Source organism: Myxocyprinus asiaticus, chromosome 5, assembly GCF_019703515.2.
Source record: "Myxocyprinus asiaticus isolate MX2 ecotype Aquarium Trade chromosome 5, UBuf_Myxa_2, whole genome shotgun sequence".
NCBI lineage: Eukaryota > Metazoa > Chordata > Actinopteri > Cypriniformes > Catostomidae > Myxocyprinus > Myxocyprinus asiaticus.
In genome coordinates, this window is record NC_059348.1 from 52,790,020 (window position 1) to 52,807,648 (window position 17,629).

A 17,629-nucleotide genomic window follows, 5' to 3' on the forward strand; every position below is an offset into this window, starting at 1 on the left:
ACTTTAATCTAATAATATTATGATTTTTTTCTAATAATATTATGACTTTACTCTCATAATATTGCAACTTTAATCTAATAATATTTTAAAATTATCACATAATTTTAAGACTTTATTCTAATAATATTACAACTTTACTCTAATAATATTATGATTTTACTCTAATAATATTAAGACTTTACTCTCATAATATTGCAACTTTAATCTAATAATATTTTTAAATTTTATCACATAATTTTAAGACTTTATTCTAATAATATTTCAACTTTAATAATATTATGACTTTAATAATATTGCAACTTTAATCTAGTAATATTATGACTTATCACATAATATTACTTTATTCTAATATTAAGACTTTATACTCCTAATGTTACTAATTTAATCTTGTACTGCTATGACTTTATTCTTGTTATTTTGACTTTATTCTCAAAATATTACGACTTCATTCTCAAAATCATTTTAATGTGGCACTGAAATGCCATCATACTATCAACCCCTTGATTACTGAGGTTTGTTACCACCACAATAATGCAAGAATGCGCTTTAAGGATGTACAACAGGGCTGCATGCGCAAAATGCAGTGGTGTACTTCAGTTGTTTTAGAAGAGGAGATCATGTACAGGAAAGGAGAGCTCTATGTTTTTAGATTGCTGCTGAGTTCTCCCCTGTGCATGTTGTGAATATAAATGCATCACACTTTTTTTGAAAACGCTAGAACACTGTGTCTCACCTTTACTGCGGTACCCTACAGTAGCTGAACAGAAAGTTAACAAGGAAGGTCTCTGTACAGCAATGGTCTAATTGCGTATTGCAGGCAAAAAAAAAAAACAATCACAACCTCATAATTATGCAAAGTAGCCACTCTTGAGTGCACTACCATGACCCACCTGATCTGGCTATTGTATCATAATTGATAAAAGACAGTTATTAACAGTACGTAAGCATTATAAATCAACAGGGATCAAGCGATCAGTACAAATTCTGTCATTTACTCTTTCTCATGTCAATCTAAACCTTAATGATGTCATTTTTTTACACAAAATTACACTTTTTGAAGAATCTTTATGTAGCTCTTTTCCATACCACATCTGTCAAGCTCAAAAAGGGACAAAAATAGCCAAAACAGCAACATAATAGTCTATATGACTCATGCACAATAGTCCAAGTGCTCTGAAGCCATTCAAAATGAGTTGCTTTGTTTGAGAAATAGGCTGAAATGTATTCACTGTTACTCACTAAAAATCTTATGGAATCTGTATGCGTTCAAGCTGCGTAAAGTTTTCGTTCAAAAATTCTCCTTTTGTGTTCCATATAAAAACAGCACACAATTTGGAACAGCACAAAGGTGAGTAAATAATGACAGAATTTTCATTTGAGTGAACTGTTCCTTTAATGAACAATTAAAAATATTTTCCAGGTAAAATTAAATGTATTTCCACTGGAAAACTTTCAACCTCACATTACTTGTAATTGAAAAATGCCCCAAAGCAAAAGACCCTTTATGTGTTGTTCATTTTAATGGGCAGTCAATAATCATGCTGAAATCATTAAATGATAATTAAGCCAAATTATTAAGGGATTTAAGTGCCACAGAGCAGTCAATGTTAATTACAACCAGCTTTTTTCTTGTAACAAATTAATTTGGTGCTTGAGGTCTTTATTTTCTTTCTCTGTAAGAACATTCGCTTCCATAACATCTGGGTGATATACTTTAAATTAAAAACATATTCCTCAATATTTTTTCAGCCTGTAGTGGATATCTATCTATCTATACATCTGCCCTAGAGTAGGAATTAGTTGACACTGTCGACAAAAATTTTAGTTGTCGAATAGTCGTTTGATCTCATTTAATGTAACATGAGATCACATTAAACTCTAATGATGACGCGCGAGAGCAGCACTGCAGTTCTGACTGAGGAGAGGAAGAATTACACAGATCACAGTATAGGTGCACTCTAAACTTTCCAAACAGATTCAGGTGATGTAGATCATAAAGTATGAGGGAATTATAATGCAAAAAATACTAAATAAGTAAATACAGAAGCACTCTTGTTGTGGAATACAGTAAGTGGAGCCGGAGCTCTTTAAAGGAAACACCCCGGCATTACATCTTAAATGCAGTTATATTTAATGCATTATAGCTTTATTAAAGTTCAAAAAATACGGAAGCAGGTCATGTAAGTAACTATAAACTACGAAACTGGCATTTCTCTGTGCAGTCAGCACCTCTTCTATGAATTGCGCGAATGTCCCGATATAAGGGGGAGAGAGGCACATCCGGCTGAGGTACACTCTGTTGCAGGGACGCTTATCCTTGAGCGCACACGCTTAATGCAGCAAGATTATAACATGATGGCTCGTGACTTACTGAATCATAATATATATGTCACTGTGCATTTCTTATTGTGAAGAAAATTGGCAATACGCAGATTTAATAATAAGAGAGAGTTTGTTTTTTGAAAGTTAAAGATGGATTGAAGTGAACAGAGAGGTGAGAGAGGGTTGTCTTCACCCCCATTATACACTGCAACAAAATACGTTTTTGATTTGTTTTAGTTTTGGCTTGTTTTCCAATGTAAATATCTAAAACTCCTTTAAAACAGCGTACGTTTACTTTAGCAGCTATACTGCAGAAGAAAACATTGTTATCTGAGAATGTTGAATATAATATTAAAAATACAAATATTGTAAAATATCTAAACCCTTTAAAAAAAGATGCATTCACCTGAGAAGCAGCATTTAAGATATTTAGACTTACTTTTAGAGAATAGATCTTGAATAGAAATATATTTAGTCTTTACTGTACTCGCTGAAGTGTAACCAAGTGAAAAAATACACTTATATACAAAATACACTTATATTTAAGATACATTCTCTTAAAGCAAGCCTAAATATCTTATATGTTGCTTCTCAAGTAAATGTATCTTGTTTTAAGGATGTTTAGACCATTTTAAATGGAAAACAAGACAAAAACATTTGATAATAATAGGATTTTTTGCAGTGAATTTTTTACTGAATTACACTTAAGTATATATTCCCTTTAATTCAGTGAATGTCATTTAGAGGTATTTTTAAAAGATGATTTTGTCCTCTTTATTGTTAGTAAGCACGTTTAATACAACCTTTTAAGTCGGGGCACAAGCTGAATAATCAGTTAAGAGCTAATGATTAATCGTTGCAATAATCGCAGAATAGTCAAATAATCATTAGATTAATCTATTATATTAGATAGAGCTCTAATAATCACGAGTCACTAAATAACAAATGCATTAAAATCACTGCAGTATTCACAACATTGCTTGATTTTATATCACAAGAGAAAATCATCACGTACAGTATATAATGTGAATATTCTATACAGTATATAGCCCAGCCCTGGCTTTCCTGCATGGTGACGTCCAGCCAAGAGAACCTATTGACCGACAGTGTCTTAGACACAGTGCTTTAAATAGTGAGAGAAGTGTGAACGCCCCATTTTTAAGACCCGTTACAAGTCTGCCTGGACCTTTTTCGGGGCCATGACAAGAAAACCATCAACACCTTTTTATCTGTGTTAAACACTCCATCTGCTATCTGCAGGGTCTGCAACCATAGAAAAGAAAAATCACAAATGAAATTTCTTTAATATCTCAATTCTTTCTCCTAAAAAGCAATAGATCAAATGGGAGACTTTTATTTTTCCCAAGAGCAAATGATCTGAGCTATGTTTCCAAATTAATTTTAGCACTCTATGTTCTTACTGTGTCTAATTTGTGTCTATTTTTATTGCTCCCTGCAAGGAATTTTAGGAGACACATCTAACACAAAGTTGACACTTAGATAAAACATATCATAAAACATAGCTGAGAACTCCAGTAAGTCTCCTGAGCTCCAAAAGAACAACATCTGAGCCAGAAAATTCTGGCCTACTGGGCCCCGTTCAACCGGCACATCTCCACAGCCTTCATGCCCTCTACCTCTGTTACGCATGTATAAACATCCACATTCCTTTTGTGCCCATCAGGAGAATAACCCCAACCTTCCCTGACACTCACATTCATATTTCATCACATTTTACACAGAGCATGCTGAGTTCATGCTGGAATCCAGTACAGTTAGCTTTTTAATGCCTGAATGTGGTTATGTAATGCACCACATTGGTTAAAACATGGTGTAAATATTTAAAATGCTAAAGGACAATAAGACAAAAGAAATATTATAATGGTGATTACCTGCATACTAAAAAGAATAATACAACAACTACGGGGTAGATATGTAGCGTTGTGTATAAACATGCAGTGATGGGATATACAGTATATTGGGAGCTTTGTGTATATATGAAGTGATGGGGTATATATGGAGCTTTGTGTATATATCAAGTTATGGTGTAATCTGTATATGGACCTTTGTGTATATATGAAGTGCTGGGGACATGTGAAGTGATGGGGTATATATAGACCTCAGTGGATATATGAAGTGATGGGGTATATATGGAGCTTTGTGTATATACAAAGTGATGACGTATATATGGAGCTTTATGTATACAGACCATGCAGTGATGGGGTATATTCAGATCTTCGTATATATATTAAGTGTATATATAGAGCTTTAAGTGTATAAATGCAGTAATGGGTTATACAGTATATGGACCTTTGTGTATATATGAAGTGATGGGGATATATGGAGCTTTGTGTATATACTGTATGAAGTGATGGGGATATATGGAGCTTTGTGTATACACTGTATGAAGTGATGGGGTATCTGTGGACCTTTGTGTATATGCAATGTGATGAGGTATACACATTATTTGAATCTTCATGTATACATGCAGTCATGGGGTATATTTGGACCTTTGTGTATGTATGAAATGATGGGGTATATTTGGAGCTTTGTGTATATATGAAGTGATGGGGTATATATGGACCTCAGTGTATATATGAAGTGATGGGGTATATATGGAGCTTTGTGTATATACAACTGATGACATACTGTATATATGGAGCTTTATGTATACAGTACATGCAGTGATGGGTTATATTTGGATCTTTGTGTATATATGAATTGATGGTGTTTATATAGAGCTTTGTGTATAAATGCAGTGATGGGGTATATGTGGACCTTTGCATATATATGAAGCTTTGTGTGGATATGAAGTGATGGTGTATGTATGGACCTTTGTGTATATACAAAGTGATGGTGTATACTGTATATGGACCTCTGTGTATATATATATGAAGTGACGGGGTATCTATGGACCTCTGTGTATATATGAAGTGAAGGGCAATATATACCTTTGTGTATATAAGATGTGATGGTATACAGGTGCATCTCAATAAATTAGAATGTCATGGAAAAGTTCATTTATTTCAGTAATTCAACTCAAATTGTGAAACTCGTGTATTAAATAAATTCAATGCACACAGACTGAAGTAGTTTAAGTCTTTGGTTCTTTTAATTGTGATGATTTTGGCTCACATTTAACAAAAACCCACCAATTCACTATCTCAAAAAATTAGAATATGGTGACATGCCAATCAGCTAATCAACTCAAAACACCGGCAAAGGTTTCCTGAGCCTTCAAAATGGTCTCTCAGTTTGGTTCACTAGGCTACACAATCATGGGGAAGACTGCTGATCTGACAGTTGTCCAGAAGACAATCATTGACACCCTTCACAAGGAGGGTAAGCCACAAACATTCATTGCCAAAGAAGCTGGCTGTTCACGGAGTGCTGTATCCAAGCATGTTAACAGAAAGTTGAGTGGAAGGAAAAAGCGTGGAAGATAAAGATGCACAACCAACCGAGAGAACCGCAGCCTTATGATTGCAAAATCGATTCAAGAATTTGGGTGAACTTCACAAGGAATGGACTGAGGCTGGGGTCAAGGCATCAAGAGCCACCACACACAGACATGTCAAGGAATTTGGCTACAGTTGTCGTTTTCCTCTTGTTAAGCCACTCCTGAACCACAGACAACGTCAGAGGCGTCTTACCTGGGCTAAGGAGAAGAAGAACTGGACTGTTGCCCAGTGTTCCAAAGTCCTCTTTTCAGATGAGAGCAAGTTTTGTATTTCATTTGGAAACCAAGGTCCTAGAGTCTGGAGGAAGGGTGGAGAAGCTCATAGCCCAAGTTGCTTGAAGTCCAGTGTTAAGTTTCCACAGTCTGTGATGATTTGGGGTGCAGTGTCATCTGCTGGTGTTGGTCCATTGTGTTTTTTGAAAACCAAAGTCACTGCACCCGTTTACCAAGAAATTTTGGAGCACTTCATGCTTCCTTCTGCTGACCAGCTTTTTAAAGATGCTGATTTCATTTTCCAGCAGGATTTGGCACCTGCCCACACTGCCAAAAGCACCAAAAGTTGGTTAAATGACCATGGTGTTGGTGTGCTTGACTGGCCAGCAAACTCACCAGACCTGAACCCCATAGAGAATCTATGGGGTATTGTCAAGAGGAAAATGAGAAACAAGAGACCAAAAAAATTCAGATGAGCTGAAGGCCACTGTCAAAGAAACCTGGGCTTCCATACCACCTCAGCAGTGCCACAAACTGATCACCTCCATGCCACGCCGAATTGAGGCAGTAATTAAAGCAAAAGGAGCCCCTACCAAGTATTGAGTACATATACAGTAAATGAACATACTTTCCAGAAGGCCAACAATTCACTAAAAATGTTTTTTTTTATTGGTCTTATGATGTATTCTAATTTGTTGAGATAGTGAATTGGTGGGTTTTTGTTAAATGTGAGCAAAATCATCACAATTAAAAGAACCAAAGACTTAAACTACTTCAGTCTTTGTGCATTGAATTTATTTAATACACGAGTTTCACAATTTGAGTTGAATTACTGAAATAAATGAACTTTTCCACGACATTCTAATTTATTGAGATGCACCTGTATATATGGAGATTTGTGTATATATGAAGTGATGGTGTATACAGTATATGGAGATGTGTGTATATATGAAGTGATGGGGTATATACAGTAGATAGACACATACTACACTTAATAGGGTATAAATAGAAATTTGCCCATATGCACTTAATGAAAGGCTATATAATGTATGGAGCTCCGTGTAAATGCAGATGATGGAATATATATAAAGCTTACATTTGCACTTGATGGGGTACAAATGTAGTTTCATGTACAGTATATGCAGATGATGGGGTATATTTGGAACTTTGTGAATATGCACAAGGTGGTGTATGCACAGTACATAGTTTCATGTGTATGCAGTAGATAGGGTATTTTTGGAGTTTGTGTACAGTATATGCACTTAATGAAGTACAGTATATGTGGTATATTAGAGGGGTGTGTGTTGACGTACCTCTTCCCATTGGTGAATGTAGCGGATTAGCCGAGAAAGCCGCAGTAGCCTCAGCAAACTCAGGATCTTAGTGAAACGCACAATCCTTAGAGCACGTGCCGTCTTATACACCTCTGAGTCCATGCCTTTCTCCACAATCAGGAAGATATAATCCACCGGGATGGACGAGATCAAGTCTACCACAAACCAGGTCCTCAGGTACTTCTTTTTGATGGTTTTGGGGTCCAGAATGATGTCAGAATTGTCCTCGATAATGATACCCGTGCGAAAGTTCAGCACCAGGTCCATGAGGAAGAAGGTATCAGAGAACACATTGAAAATGATCCACGGCGTGGAAGTCTCCTCTTTAAAGAAGGTGATACCAACAGGAATAATAATCAGGTTGCCCACCATGAAGAGAAGCATGGTGAAATCCCAGTAGAACCTACAATAGACCATACAGAAAGAGAGACGGGAAAGAAATGGGCCTTTCAACCTTGAAATTATGAACCGATAGTCATTTTTAACCAACTCCTATCAATTCAGTTAAATTCAATTTATTTGTATAGTTTTCACAATAGGCCTATATAATGTTCCTAATCAGTTCAACCCCTGGAATACAGTATTCTGTGCAGTGTGCACTGGCTGTATACTGCACATCACTTCAAATGTAGTAGGTCATCCTGTATTTTATGTATTCAGAAAATGTGCATAATGTGCACAGTATACATCCAGGATACTGCAGAAATTCTAAGAGTAGTATGGTAGTATACTGCTACAAACAGAACTGTAGTTGCATACTGCACATTATCTGGGTATTCCATGCATACTGAAAATCTGCATACTGTTCACTGTATACAGTACATACTATATACTGCAGAAAGCATAAGAGCAGTACAGTATGCTAGTATGCTATTCCAAACGTAGACTTAGTTGCATATTGCAAATCATCCAGATATTCCAGCATACTGAAAATGTGCATACTGTACATAGTATAAATAGCCTACTATATACTGCAGAAATTGTAAGAGTAGTATGGTAATATGCTATTACAAACAGAGTCTTAGTTGTATACTTTGTCATACTGGTAAGATTTTCTGTAAAGCTGCTTTGAAACAATGTGTGTTGTGAAAAGCGCTATACAAATAAAAGTGACTTGAAAAAAGACTATTCCTTGCATACTGGAAATGTGCATACTGTTCACTGTATACATACAAACTATATAATGCAGAAATTGTAAGAGTAGTATGGCAGTATGCTATTCCAAACATGGCCATGGTCTAACATACTGTACATCATCCAGGCATTCCATGCATATAAAAACAAATGTTACTACTGTGCACAGTATACATTTTTTACAGTGCAGAAATAAGAATAGTATGGTAGTATGCTATTCCAAACATAGACTTAGTTGCATATCATCCAGGTATTCCATGCATACTGAAAATGTGCATACAGTTCACAGTATACATGCTGTTTTCTGCAAAACCCACATGTGTATTATGGTAGTATGCTATTTATTTCATGCATTGTATTCCAAAAACAGTCACTTAAAGCACCTTTAATGCAACAATGTGGTGTAGACATGGATGGCCATCATTTCCTCTCTAAATGATTAATATTGAAGGGGAGAGTGTTGCAAGCTTTACAAGACCCCTGATATGCGAGAGGCTCACATGGTTAGGTCAATTCTGAGGGTCTGGAATGAATGTCTGCGCGTGTGGAGCGGAAGTGATCTGTTTCCACGTGGTGCTGCTTGCAGTCGCGCGCGTGTACTACTCAAGGTCACAGCAGCGCGCGTTGAAGTGCATGCTGACTCATAACTGGAGACTGATGCAACTCATGCAAAATGGCAGAAGTTTGTTTTCGCTTGGTTTGCATGGCTGAACGTCTTTAACAAGCTCCGAGGGAATGTAAAATCGCAGATTACATTTGTTTCGCGTGGAAATAGTGATAAATATGCATCGGTTTTCATAGCGACAACGCAAAATGATGAGAATATTGGCATGTTATTGCATGGCATGTTTGAACGCAGAGATTGCATGCACATTTTTATAGTCAACGATATTCATATAAAGATATTAGTTTAAAACATTTTGGTCTACTTTAGACTTGAGCTAAACTGCTGTCCGCTTTGTATGGTGCTGAAATGACGTACTTCGCCTGAGAACCCAGACTAGTTCCCTAAACAGAGAGTTAGACAGGTCTGCCCACGCTTGAAGTGCATGTATTGAGGTCACTGTGTTTAAACTGTTCAATATTTTAAAGACTATCAGAAACAGTTCACATGAATGGTTATTGATAAAGAAAAATAATAATGACTGTGAGGCAATCAAAATAGATGTGATTTTCTCAAACTTAGCATATATTGCGAATAAGTCGCTATTTGCAATTTAATTTGTATAATCTAAGATCATATCTATCTATCACAAGCTATCTCAGCATGATATCTGCTGGACAAAAAATAGCTTATGTGCCACACTCTGTATGCTATGAGGCAACAATTTTGCTGCATTCTGATTTTAGAAGATATATTGCCTGGTCAGTGTACATTATACTGTAACATCCTTAAATGCATTCTTTTGTGTGAGCATATGATGATTGTTTCTTTATTTGTTGGATACAGAAGTATTTGGGGCCCAAAAGTCTCTCTCAGAAAAAAAGGTACTGTTAAACGTACAAAACCCCTCAAGGGGACCTTTTCTGTTCCTCTAGTAAAAATAAATAAGTCCTTTTGGGAGTTTAGTGAGAATGTGTCCATTTAGCATTTTACTGATTTAATTCAAGTTTTTAATCACATATTATATTATCAAACTGACCATTTGAGTGGAAAGTTACATTGAAACATTTGCATGAATTTGAGAATATCTTCGTATTTATTTGCATTAATGACAGCATGCACTCGAGCTGGTTTGGACTCCACAAGTTTGTGCAAAACCTGCTGATCAATGTTATCCAGCATCAATGGAAGCAAGAATATCTGACCATCTGTACAAAGCCTTTAACATGCTCAGTACCACAAATAGTGCAGAATCTTAAATATGTCTTATTCATTTCACGTTACAATGTCACAAAATCCTAACCCTTTGCTTATTTTCAGGTTTAAATGAACCAAAATACTATGTTTTTTTTACTTTGGGGCCTCCAAAGTGCTGTGTAGGCCATATATGTTCGTACTGCCTTTCTCATGCATCCTAAAGGAGCACTTTTTGACATAAGGGATGAAATATTCTCATGCAAATTCGCAAAACTTTATGCAGAAAGTTGCATGCCCCCCTCAGCTCTTACCTGAAGTCACTGTAGGGGTGAATGATCCAGTTGCCCGCCGATTTCACCCGTTCTTGCTCCTTCTCCACCGCTTTCTGACTCCCGTACATGCGTAAGGAGAATTTATTGACCCCGGGCTGCAGCATGCTGCTGAACTGCCGCTGCATGAAGCTCGCCTGGCTGCCCCGAGTGTCACTATCCTCCGCCCCGATCTGGGAAGCATCCTCGGATTTGAGAAATGTCAGCGAGTTCCTGGGCTGCTGGGTGCCGTGGATGGAGGAAGAAGCTTTCCGACTCGGCGCGTTGGAAAAGGACACTTTCGAGTCCTTCTTCTCCGGGACACCAGTGGACACGGGGGTCGCACCGGGGTTTGACGCGTCCTGCCCCTGAGTTAGGGCTCCGATTCCGTCCATGCTGGACGTTGAATTGCAAGCAGCCCGTTTACTCCCGTCCGGCTTGGACATGATGGACCGGAGACTCCCCGTGCCGGAGTCACGCCTGCATTCCCCGTTTTTGTTGCATTTCATGCTGGAAAGCGGTGCCGAGGTGTTGCCGTCACCGACACCTGCAACATTACAAGCCTCCACCTCTACGGTAGACGCTCGACCTCCTCCTCCGCTCCGACCCGCCGCAGCAGCATCACCACCCGGGCGCGCATCTGTGGAAGTGGACTGCTCGTGGTGCGCGGAGCTCCTCCGTGACGCGGCTCCCCCTCCTGGCGCGCAGTATTTATTCTGGATGCAACTCCCACCTCCGACTCTCCTCAGACGAGGATGCTGAAACTTGGACTCTTCCTCCCCGCCATCCGCCTCATCCATGGCGACGTGATTGGGTTTCAAGTCCGGCCCGGCGGCATCGGAATGGGACTCCAGGCAACTCTTGGTGGTGCAGTTGCGCACAGGTGTGCTGCTGCTGCTGCTATGGGCTGCTTTCTTTGTCATGGCAACATCCTCATTCCGGTCCATGTCATTCACTGTATCAGCTTTGGCCTGGAATTATCTTTGCGGGAAACCAATCAGTGATCGCAGCGGTGATGGGTGAGAGAGAGAGAGACAGAGAGAGAGAGAGAGAGAGAGAAACCTACGTGATTTTTTTTTTTTTTTTTTGGCAAACAAAACGAGACATCTCTCAGTTTATTAGCTATTTACTGGTTCAGTCTACAAGTGCTAGTAATTTCTGTAAGAATGTAAAGAATGGCTTTAAGTGTTAATTATTTGCCTTGTGCCATCTCAAGCGAAATTAAAATACTAATTAAAACTGTAACTGTAAAAGTAACAGGGGTGACAATTTAAGATATTTTACTAACCTTAATCAGTTGAAGTTGGAAATACAAGGCTAGGGCCAGGCCAAAAAAAAGGCATCTTCATGACGAAAGAAAAATAATAAAATATATTTTAAAAGATATATTGGATGTTTCTTAAAAATGCATTGTAACGACATAGTAGTTACTATTAATATTAATTGTAAAAGGAATATTCAGTGTTCAATACAAGTTCAGTTTAATCAACAGTATATGTGGACCAATGTTGATCCCCACAAAAATATATTTCGACTCGTCCCTCCTTTTCTTTAAGAAAAGCAAAAATGCAGGTTCCAGTGAGGCACTTACAATGGAAGTCAATGGGGCCAATCCATTAAATACTCAATGCCACAAGACATAAACAATATGCGTGTAAACATGACTTTAGTGTGGTAAAATCACTTACTAACCGCATCTGTGTAAAGTTATTGCCAATTTTACAACTCTGTTGCTATGATGATGTAATGCCGCAAACCAGGCTGTAATCCTAAAAAATGACGATTTAAACAAATTTACTGCTCAAATAGTACACTCGTTTTAATAGAAAAAGTAATGTAAGTGTTTTTATAAAATTATAAGCTTCACATTTCTGTCTTTAAACCCTCCAAAAATTGGCCCCATTGACTTCCATTGTAAGTGGCTCACTGTAACTTCCATTTTGGCTTCTTTTGTTTGTTTGTTTTTTAAGAAAAGAAGGGATGAGTCGAAATTAATTTTTGTGGTAACCAACATTATGCCACAAATGCTACAGATTGAGCTTAATTTTTATTGAACTTGGAATAGTCCTATAAAGTCCTTACTGACGTAAACAAAAGGCACCCGTTTTGTATAATGACAAGTTATAAATGTGCTGGCTTATGATCAATAAATGAATAAGTAATGCCACCAGTTACAAACAAATGACTTATATGTTTAGTGGGCATACGTACTGGTGTTACATAAGCAACCTCACATTTTTCTGTTCATTTTCTAAAAACGCAGATGTCGTCATGGCATAATGATGTCATTGAGCTGGTAGAGGGTGACAGTTTCAGAAGTCCAATCAGACTGTGCCGCCACCTACTGGCACATAGACTAAAGTACAGCAACTCATGGTCAAGAGTTTTGGACAACCTCTGGGGTCACTCATCTCTAAAGACTTGTTGAACACCCTCAGATACCATAAGAAACAAATAAACTCTGCATTTGAAGAAAACACCTGCTTTAATATGCTGTCAGTAAATTACCTTACCACCCCTGTCTGCCTTCATATGCCCTCAAGACCTCTCAAAGATGCTTCAACCATGTTCATACTTTTTTTGTTTACATCAAGCATAGTCTCAAGTGTCTTTGATGTAATAAACATCCTTGCTTTTATAAAATGCATTAATAAAATACAATGGAGTCAAAAAGTCTGAGACCACTAGTGGAAACACTTTAATTTTGCATTCTTTTCTAACTGAATACAAAACGTTTCTTCTTCTTCCATCCGTGATCCATATATTTGACTTGGCACAGGTTTTATGCCGGATACCCTTCCTGACGCAACCCCAAGTGGCTGGGGGACTCTCACTCACAGAATATAAAACGTTTAATTACCGATTAAGTTGTCATTATAAAAGTGCAAGTGTAAAGTTGAAAAACTGAACAAAACCTGATGATCATGTTATCCAGCATGAATCGAGAATGTTCCAAAGAGCATCTTAAGTCCTTCAGTGAAAGCAAGGAAATATTTTGCACAAAGGAGTTAACATGCTCAATGTCACACATTTGCTTATGTAACCCTTAAATGCATGGGTATTTCGCCAAACATTATTACATACTCAGGTCTTTAGAGACCCGGCATGCACTGTATATCTATAAATTATATTATCTATTTAGAATAGAGTATATTCGGGTATATTTTGACGTTTTATTTTTAATATATCAAAGAGATGATGCAAAAAATTAGGACAAATATAGAACACGATTCATTAATTTCACACTGAAATTTCATGAGATGCAATTGGCTGTCAAACACATACTGAGCTACACATAACACATATGTATTTTCTATATTTGAGTCTAATTAGACGCACAACTTACAGAATTACAGTAGTAAACTCAACTTGAGTAAGAAACTGCATGTATAAAATGTATGCATACACACATCTGGGATACTGATAATTCGTCATTGTTGCACCGGAAATCGACATGATGTATTCATTTCTCATTTGTAAACAAAGAAATATATATAGTAAACGTATATAGATGTGAGATAATCATAAAAAAAAAATTTATGGAAGCGCACAAAAAAGCGACACTATTACATATCTCGGGTCACTAATGACCCTAAACACTTTTGGTACTTAAGCAATTAAATTTTTTTGTTGTTGTTGTTGCAATTTTGGCATTTTTATTTATTTATTTATTTATTGTGTTACATAAGAGAAAGGTTGAGGAATACTAAAGAAGTGTGGGCATAACTCCAAAAAAATGGATGAGGTACAGGGTCACTAAAGACCCGAGGTATGCGTTTAAGGGTTAATTAGTGAACTAGAAATAGTGCAGAATCTTAAATACACATACCAGTTGTTGTTTTTTTGCATTGTAACTTTTCTCTGTTTGAAATATTTAAAAATCCTAAACTTTGTTCATTTCCAGCTCAAATCAGTAAAATCCTATATTTTCAATGTTGTCTCAGACTTTTATGTCTCAGAATAACAGATACTGTATGATCATGACATTAACATAAAACACCATAGAAAGCTCATTTGTTTGTACCATAAACCCATATAGCTGCAGAATCGCATCTCTTCTTGACCACTTCCATAAACAGAAAGCATTTTCCTAACCACATCTACAAAAAGCAAGTCATCTACTGCTTTATGTATCATTTATTCTGACCTAGAAGATTTCACTCATGTTGGAACACTGGATCACAGAATTCCTGCTGCCTTTCAGATGTCATTCCCCAAAAAAGCTGGGTCTATTCTGACTCAAGATCTTACCTCATTATCTCTAATGCTGATGTATAATCAAGCACAACCAGTACAGTGCAGAGTGAGACGTACCTTGAGAAAGCAGCTCGGAGCAATGACATTGAAAGGTTGTCTGAGCCCAGTGGAGATGTGGGACGCGTCCCTTCAGTGATGCAGCGGTTTATCCTCTGAAGGTCACTAGGGTCGCCATGCTCCCTACCACACAGTCTGCCTCCCACTTGGGAAGGTGTTAACCTGAGCAGTACTGAATCTCTCTCTCTGCAGAGCAGAATGCCGGCACTCACTTCCTGGTATGACACATTTAAGTATGATGCTTTCGGGTTCATTTGCATAAAATGCAAAGTTCAAGAAAGAAGGTGGTTTCGGATTGATCTTGGAAGCTACCCAGACTCAGGAGATCTAAAGAGTCTGAGAAGTGTTTATACAACCCCTCAACAGATATGGACTACATAAGCAGAGATATGCTATATAAGCACAGATGGAAAATATAAAGCAGAGGTAGACTATATCAGCAGAGATAAACTATTTAAGCTATGGCCTATATTCAGCAGAGATGGACAATATAAAGCAGAGATAAACTGTATAAAGCCGACAGACTATATAAAACAGAGATGGACTATATAAGTAGACAGACAATATAAGCAGACAGAGACTAAATAAACAGATGGACTTTATAAAAGCAGGGAGAGACTATATGAGCAGATCTGGACTACATAAGCAGATGGAGACTAAATGAGCAAAGATGGATTATATAAGCAGACAAAGACTATATAGCCATACAGAGACGGACTACATAAGTAGAGACAGACTATATAGAAGCAAACAGAGACTATATAAGTGGACAAAGACTATGTAGGCAGACAGAGACTATATAAGCAGAGATGGACTATACAAGTAGAGAGAGAGAGAGAGAGAGAGAGAGAGAGACACACACACTATACAAAAGCAGATGTGGACTATATAACAGAGATTGTCTATACAAGCAGACAGAGACTATAAAAACGGAGATGGACTATATACACAGTACATCCGGAAAGTATTCACAGCGCTTCACTTTTTCCACATTTTGTAATGTTACAGCCTTATTCCAAAATGGATTAAATTCATTATTTCCCTCAATTATACAAAAAAAAAACACCCCATAATGACAACGTGAAAGAAGTTTGTTTGAAATCTTTGCAAATTTATTAAATAAAAATGGAAAAAAAAAACCACCACATGTACATAAGTATTCACATCCTTTGCTCAATACTTTGTTGAAGCACCTTTGGCACCAATTACAGCCTCAAGTCTTTTTGAGTATGATGCTACAAGCTTGGCACACATATTTTTGGGCAGTTTCTCACATTCTTCTTTGCAGGACCTCTCAAGCTCCATCAGGTTGGATGGGGAGCGTCGGTGCACTGCCATTTTCAGATCTCTCCAGAGATGTTCAATCGGGTTCAAGTCTGGGCTCTGGCTGGGCCACTCAAGGACATTCACAGAGTTGTCCCGGAGCCACTCCTTTGTTATCTTGGCTGTATGCTTAGGGTCGTTGTCCTGTTGGAAGATGAACCTTCGCTCCAGTCTGAGGTCCAGAGCGCTCTGGAGCAGGTTTTCATCAAGGATATCTCTGTACATTGCTGCATTCATCTTTCCCTCAATCCTGACTAGTCTCCCAGTTCCTGCCGCTGAAAAACATCCCCACAACATGATGCTGCCACCACCATGCTTCACTGTAGGGATGGTATTGGCCAGGTGATGAGCGGTGCCTGGTTTCCTCCAGACATGACGCTTGCCATTCAGGCCAAAGAGTTCAATCTTTGTTTCTCATGGTCTGAGAGTCCTTCAGGTGCCTTTTGGCAAACTCCAGGTGGGCTGTCATGTGCCTTTTACTGAGGAGTGGCTTCCGTCTGGCCACTCTACCATACAGGCCTGATTGGAGGAGTGCTGCAGAGATGGTTGTTTTTCTGGAAGTTTCTCCTCTCTCCACAGAGAAATGCTGGAGCGCTGTCAGAGTGACCATCAGGTTCTTGGCCACCTGCCTGACTAAGGCCCTTCTCCCCCGATCGCTGTTTGGCCGGGCGGCCAGCTCTAGGAAGAGTCCTGGTGGTTCCAAACTTCTTCCATTTACGGATGATGGAGGCCACTGTGCTCATTGGGACCTTCAATGCTGCAGAAATTTTTCTGTACCCTTCCCCAGATCTGTGCCTCGATACAATCCTGTCACGAAGATCTACAGACAATTCCTTGGACTTCATGGCTTGGTTTGTGCTCTGACATGCACTGTTAACTGTGGGACCTTATATAGACAGGTGTGTGCCTTTCCAAATCATGTCCAATCAACTGAATTTACCACAGGTGGATTCCAATCAAGTTGTAGAAACATCTCAAGGATGATCAGTGGAAACAGGATGCACCTGAGCTCAATTTTGTGTGTCATGGCAAAGGCTGTGAATACTTATGTACATGTGATTTATTTCGTTTTTTATTTTTTAATACATTTGCAAATATTTCAAACAAACTTCTTTCACGTTGTCATTATGGGGTATTGTTTGTAGAATTTTGAGGAAAATAATGAATTTTGGAATAAGGCTGTAACATAAAATGTGGAAAAAGTGAAGCGCTGTAAATACTTTCCGGATGCACTGTAAGGAGACAGGCTATATAAGTAGAGACCGACTATATAAAAGCAGACAGAGACCATATAAGCAGAGATGGACTATACTATAAGCAGGGTAGGGCAGTTGTCACAGAAGGCCTTTGGAAAACATTCACTGCCACTTAAGACATGCAAGATTGGCATGTTGAAATCGTGTGACAAGCCGCATTCTAC

The 17,629-nt window shown here is 38.1% G+C and overlaps 1 protein-coding gene across 1 annotated transcript in view; it reads right to left on the reverse strand.

Moving 5' to 3' along the window:
• LOC127440672 (potassium/sodium hyperpolarization-activated cyclic nucleotide-gated channel 2-like) overlaps positions 1-15,016 on the reverse strand; it is a 90,172-nt gene extending 75,156 nt beyond the window's left edge. Inside the window, exons 1-3 of the mRNA XM_051697405.1 lie at positions 14,887-15,016; positions 10,576-11,553; positions 7,309-7,732 (exon numbers count right to left, since the gene is read on the reverse strand). Of these exons, the coding sequence (XP_051553365.1) occupies positions 7,309-7,732; positions 10,576-11,519 (1,368 nt within the window). The 5' untranslated portion in view covers positions 11,520-11,553; positions 14,887-15,016. The remainder of the gene's footprint in view (positions 1-7,308; positions 7,733-10,575; positions 11,554-14,886) is intronic.
• Positions 15,017-17,629: the final 2,613 nt, after the last annotated feature.